Source organism: Lactuca virosa, chromosome 4 (assembly GCF_052849685.1).
Source record: "Lactuca virosa cultivar CGN04683 chromosome 4, Lactuca_virosa_CGN04683_v6, whole genome shotgun sequence".
Taxonomy (NCBI): domain Eukaryota; kingdom Viridiplantae; phylum Streptophyta; class Magnoliopsida; order Asterales; family Asteraceae; genus Lactuca; species Lactuca virosa.
The window spans coordinates 163,949,150-163,955,975 of NC_136429.1; the positions used below are offsets into that span (position 1 = coordinate 163,949,150).

Genomic DNA, 6,826 nt, shown 5'->3' on the forward strand with positions numbered 1-6,826 from the left:
TGAAGTGTGTTTTTACTTTTTAGTGTTTAAAGAGATGACCGTGTTTTTTTTTTTTTTTTTCCTTTTGGCTATCACTTGTGTGCTTAAACGGGCAACAACTGCGGTAGGAAAAGAAAGTGTATGATGAGTTCTTGGTTCATAGATGAAGAGAGTCGGTTCTGAGGAATCAAATGCCCAGGACGAAACGGATAAAAAATGCTCTTAGGCCTTAACGTGTAACATTTTAACGAATAAAATTACATAAACTAATTTTTTATTAAAATGACGATAAACTTTATAGTAGGGATGAGATTTAGAACCGGAAAACCGGACCGGACCCGGAACCGGAACCGGAATATATAGAACCGGTTCCGGTTCCGGGTTTAAAAATTGGTTTTATTCTGGTTCCGGGTAATCCGGGTTTGGGTCCATCGGGTCCGGGTAAACCGGGTCTAAAAACCGGAACTGGTGTTTGGAACCGAAACCACTTTTAGGACCGGAACCGGTTTTTGTGAAACATTTAAAAGATGCATATCTCATTCGTTTCAACTCCGATTGACATGTGGTTTTTTCCAACATGTAGTTTAGAGTTTGTACACGATTTTAGACTACAAATTTTCCATTTTTAGTTTTATATTCATTGACTTACAGTCCCCCAAAGTCGAGATATCAAAGCTTGAAGTTTTTAGTTTTTCAGTTTTTTTTTTGTATTCGGTGAAAGTTTTAAAACATGCATATCTAATTCGTTTGAAGTCGGATTGACATGTGGTTTTTTCCAACTTGTAGTTTACAGTTTGTACATGAGTTTAGACTATAATTTTGTCATTTTTGGCTTAACATTCAATGATTTACAGTCCTCCGAAGTCGGGATATCAAAACTGGAAATTTTCAACTTTTCAGCTATTTGTTTTTGTACTTTGTATTATGTGAAAATGTTAACACATGCATATTTTATTCGTTTAAAGTCGGATTGACATGCGGTTTTTTCAAGAGTGTATTTTAGAGTTTGTACATGATTTTAGACTATGATTTTGTTAATTGTGGTTTCATATTCAATGAGTTACAGTCCCCCAAAGTCGGGATATCAATATGAAAATTTTCAAAGTTCAACCCACTAACTAGTAAGTAGTTACCAAAGAATTCCGGTTTTTCCGGTTTTTCCGGTTTTTCCGGTTCTAAACCCACTTTATCCGGTTCCAACCTACCCACTTTGATGTTTCCGGGTTTTTCGGTTCTAGACTCACTTTACCCGGAACCGAACCGGAACCGGTTCCTATATACCTGTCCGGTTTCCGGTTCTACAAAATCCCGTTAACCGGTTCCGGGTTTTCCGAGTCCGGGTCCATCCGATACGGGTTTGGACCCACTTTCATCCCTACCTTATAGCAATAAACATAGCAAAATCAAAGTATTTTAATGACTAATAAAATATCCTAACAGCTAACCGACGATCCTTGAAGCTCCCCTAGCATTCTTGATTGCAAACTGGTTGATCAACTCTTCGTAGTCTATACTCTCTAAGATTTCGTTCTCGATAGATATCATCGCCAAACCGCTAAGTCTTTCTTGGGTCATTGTGGAGCGTAGGTAAGATTTCACAAATTTCAATTTGGAAAAACTCCTTTCTGCAGATGCGACCGTTACTGGAATAGTCAACAATATTCTATATGCAATGCTTGCATTTGGGAAATAATCAAGTTCTTTCAAAAACTTCAAAACATCTATAGGGTTGCTAAATTCATTGGTTTCCAATGTCTCAAATAATTTGAACTTCGTATAAAGTTCCTCGACATCAATATCCGATCTTTCTTCAAACTTGAGTGCTTTTTCAAGACGATGACAATATAACTTAAGATCTTTATCTTCAATTCCCCTCAAATTATGTGGAAATAAAAAACTAAATACTTTATCATACTCTTTGAATTGTTCAAATCTTGTCTCAAGAGAAGAAATAGCTTGATCAACAATGTATAAGAAATAATTGACTCTGAAATTCTCTTCAGGTGTAAATGAAACTTTTTCGCTACTTAAACTCTCATCAAATCTTTTCTTCCTTTCAATCAAACACTTTTGTGGAAATATTGGATCAATACCCATTTCAATAGCAATCTCCTTAGCTTCAACAATCGCTTTTGAAAAACCATTTTCTCTATAATCCTTGAAGTACCCAATCAATTTGTTTATTTTTGTAATAGCATTATTAAGATGCATATCCTTTGATTGTAACTTCTTACTCACAATATTCACATGGTTTAGTACTTCATACCAAACAACAGTTGATACCAAAAATTCAAAGTCACTAAGTTCTTTTTTTTGCTAGTGAAGTTGCTTCACTTGCAATTGCAGCATCATTATCTTTTTCTCCAACTTGAAGTAAAGCTTCCCGCACATCCATAAGTTGCAGTTTAATAGCCTTTACACTCTCAACCCGACTTTCCCAACGAGTTTGACATAATGACTTAAGACTCCAAGCTTTAACATTATCTTTCAAAATTTCCCACCTCTTAGTAGAATTTGCAAAGATAATATAAATACGTTGGATGAATCCAAAAAAGTTATTTCCTTTAACACACTTATTAGCCATATCACATAATGTTAGATTAAGAGAATGGCAACCACAAGGAGTGTAAAACGCTCTAGGATTTATATCTAAAAATCTCATTTGCACTCCTTGGTGTTTTCCTTTCATGTTTGCCCCATTATCATAGCCTTGACCACGCATATCATCAATTTGAAGACCAAGAGACTTTAACTCCTCAAGTGTAATATCAAATAATCCTTTTCCGGAGGTATCATCAACATTCAAAAAACCTAAAAAGGACTCCTCGATAGTAACAGAATTATATGATAACTTTAAATACCTCACTATTATAGTCCTTTGTTCTTGGTGACTTGAATCGGGAGTACAATCAAGTATGATTAAGTAGTACTTTGTTTCCTTTATCTTCTTGATAAGTTCTTTTTTGATTTCTTCAGCTAGCAAAGATATTAGTTCGTTTTGGATTAGGTGGCCAAGATAATGCACATGAAGCCCTTCACTTGTGATCCGTCGCACATGCTCTTTGATAACCGGGTCAAACTCTTCCAACATTTCAATGACACCCAAAAAATTTCCATTACATGTTAAATACAATTAACAAATAAGAAGTGGAATCAGTCATCATAATTAACAAAAAGATTTTTGGTGGAACTGGAACAAAAATTACAATTTATAGTTACCTTTTTTATACAACTTTTCATTGGATCCACGAAATGTTAAATTATGTTTAGCAAGAAACTTCACTACTGCAATAATTCTTAAAAGCACTTGTTTCCAGTAATCTCTTTCTTTCTTGAACTGCTCATGTTGAACTTTATCAATTGTTTCGTTCAAGTTCAATCTTTTACACATGTCAAACCACTTATTCCTATTTGTAAGATGATCCAATAAAATTTCGTCTTCTTTAACCTTAGTGGTAACATGGTGCCAATCTGTATAACCTTCACCATCCAATTTACCTTTCGAAATCCCTTTTCTAAACACTTTACCACAGAAACAAAATACCCTGTCTAACTCTTTCGAATATACTAGCCATTCTCTATCACACTTCTCCAAATTTGATAAAGTTCATGTATACAAAGCTGCAAAATATCATCTACCAAGTTTATCGTAGGGACCATACATAATACTATTATCTCTTTTAGGACCTTTCTCAACCAAAATTTAAATCTCATCCGAATTAAGTTTTTCCCACCTTCTTGGATCATATATATCAACAAGGTCTTTAACAGGCACATGCTCTTCTGTCTCTTCTACTTCTACATGCTCTTGCTCTTCAATGTGCTCTTCAACATGCTCTTCAATGTGCTTTTCAACATGCTCTTCAATGGATAAACTTATCTAGAGCACCGACATCAACCTTTCTCTTTTCTTCATCTAGTTTTCTCTTTTTATGTTTTTGATAACCGGATGTTTGTTCAGACTTCATCACTACAAGTTCATAAGTTTCAACTTTCAACATTCAAGCAATTAAAATAAACATAATTTGATAAACAATTTTACAATAAACATAAACTCATAATTTAAACTACTAAACTGGTTTCTATGAATCTTAGAAACTAATTCATTCATTCATTATTCTGTTGACTATTAAACTGATTTCTATAGTAGATAAATTGATAATAAAATATTAAATTCATTCAATAATATTAAATTCATTCAATATTCTATTAAACTCATAATCAATGAAAGTATGAATCATTCAAGTATGCAATTGACAACTATAAACTTGATAATCCTCAATTTCTCATAAATCTTACCTGATTTGTTGATTAGCAGGAGATAAAATCAGATAATTGACCCTTGATAATCCTCAATTTCTCATAAAGATCGTCTACCCTTGTTGAATGAGTGAATGGCGCTGAGCCGCTAAGTTGTTGTCTTTGCCGATTGTTTTTTCTTTTTGCCGATTTTTTTTGAAAGAACGAACAATCGATGATCGTGAATCGTGATGTGCTGCAAATTGCCGCTTCTGTTCGTGACTGCCTTGGTTCTATTGATTAATTCATATTAATGGGCTGCCGATTGCTTATACTACCAATAAAAAATTGGGCCCCTTAAGATTTTGGGCCCTGTTCCAATGCCCATGTTGCACATGGGCTAAGCCGGCACTGTAGATGAAACTAATGTTATATATCATGTTATTCAGGTAGAAAAACAATAAAATCGACAAATAATATTGAAAATATATGTCGATTAGTTGTTAATAATAAATCCAAATATTATTATTATTATAATTACCAAATTTCATCCAAAAACCAAATCAACTATTCCCGATCATTTTCTGATTAAAATAACAAAACAGTAAATTAAAACCAAACTCGAGTTACTGATCTTTAATATGTAAAATACTACACGAAATAAGCTCTTGTCCTTAAATGTTTTTACGTAACTCTAAGGATGTAAGCTTCAACATAAACACACAAGATTTGATGCAGAATATTCTTCATTCCAACAACTATGAAAGAAACGATAAACGCAAAACGATTACTTGGAAACAGGAGAATGAATTTTGCATTGTGCAAAAATGCAGAGGCGGAGAGAGAAGAGCAGAAAGCGATTTTGAGGAGTGGAATAAATGGGACCTGAGAGGTCGAATACGAAAAACCGAATCCCCCAAAAAGTGCATATGATGACGATGTCCAACCACCACTCACAGGCTGTCATGTGACAATTTTAATTTTGAATATGATGACATCGTTATCTAGTATCTCTGGAGTCTAGCTAGTATTTTTCTGGAGGCTTCTGGAATATTTTGTCTGCTTATCCACGAAGTCAATGGAAGTAAACGTTGATCGGGTCAGTCCAACTGACTCGATCCAAATTCGCCAAAAGTAAATGCTCCTCAGCTCCCAGTGATCGATGTCGTCGTGCAAAGTGCCCGATGTGCCTAAATCGTGTCATTTCACTTACTTGCGTCAATGGCTAGGCTAGGTGTACGTGTGTGGGCTTAGCGCATCTGATGACGATGTCCAACCATCACTAACAGGCTGTTATGTGGCAATTTTAATTTTGAATATGATGACGTCGTTATCTGGTATCTCTGGAGTCTAGCTAGTATTTTTCTGGAGGCTTTTGGAATATTTTGACTGCTTATCCACAAAGTCAATGGAAGTCAACGTTAACCGGGTCAGTCTAACTGACTCGATCCAAATTCGCCAAAAGTAAATGCTCCTCAGCTCCCAGTGACCGATGTCGTCGTGCAAAGTGACAGGTGTGCCTAAATCGTGTCATTTCACTTACTTGTGTCAATGGCTAGGCTAGGTGTACGTGTGTAGGCTTAGCCCTCTCTTGTCTCCGCTAAAGCCCTTTGAATGTATATCATGAGAATAAGTTTATAAACTCTTATAAGGTTTCTTCCCACACCAATGTGGGATAAAGATAACTTAGCCAACTTGCTATTATACCATTGTAATTTCCAACAATGCACCATGTACCATCCTATTTTTTGGGCTAAAAGTTTTAAGCTTTTTGATAAAAAATAAATCTTTCTTTAATTTGAAATAAAATAAATCGAAGCGAAATAAGTTAAATAATGGAAATTTGGGGAAATTGTCGTAATACTAATAAAAATATTGTCATTAGTTGGTGTTTTTATAATTATAGAATTTTAATGTCTAGCGAAATATTTTTGCTAGAAAGGTCATTTGCGTCAAACGGGTGAAACTTAGTATTGGAGCATGGAAATGCTCTACAAATTATGAGTGATAGTTAGGTTATTATTCCCTTTTATTGTATTATTTGGTTTCTCTCTACTTATAAATAGAGAGAGATGGTCATGTATTATTGTAAGAGTGCACAAAATATAGTTCCTAGTGATAGAGAGTGTGGTGGGATCTCTCCCACCAAGGGAGAGTTATCTCTCGCAACCCACGTTCTTCATGTAATATTTTATTTATCTTTTTCTAGTAAATTATGGGATTACTCACCTTTTATGTTCTTCATATTTTGATGATCATTAAATCTCAAGATGTTCTTATTTTGCACAAACCGATCGTCAAAATGGGCAACAACAATTGATATCAGAGCCGTACCTTGAAGCTTCAAGCGACTATTTCAAGGGAATGATTCCCGATCGGCTCTTTTATCTTGATGATGTTTCGATCTTATGATGAGTTTTTCTGATTTTGAGTGTTGATTCAAGCTTTCAAGAATAAAAAAGTCGTTGTTGTTTGTTCATATTTTATGCTGGAAAATCCGAATTTATGAAGTGTTTATCTTGTTGTTGAAGAAGAAGAAGAAAAATGGAAAATATGATTTTTGTAGTCTAAAATATTTGAAGAATTTGCTCCATGCATTTTATTTATG

At 34.5% G+C, this 6,826-nt stretch overlaps 1 protein-coding gene across 1 annotated transcript; it reads right to left on the bottom strand.

The window, feature by feature from the left end:
• Nucleotides 1-1,419: 1,419 nt before the first annotated feature.
• On the bottom strand, nucleotides 1,420-2,190 carry LOC145105318 (uncharacterized). Its single transcript, XM_079042442.1, has one exon. The coding sequence runs from the start codon at nucleotides 2,188-2,190 to the stop codon at nucleotides 1,420-1,422; it is 771 nt and encodes a 256-aa protein (XP_078898568.1).
• Between the last annotated feature and the right edge of the window lie 4,636 nt (nucleotides 2,191-6,826).

What these genes read in the sequence shown, in the direction of transcription:
- LOC145105318 (XM_079042442.1), bottom strand. Translation starts at nt 2,190, where the DNA reads ATGCATCTTAATAATGCTATTACAAAAATAAACAAATTGATTGGGTAC.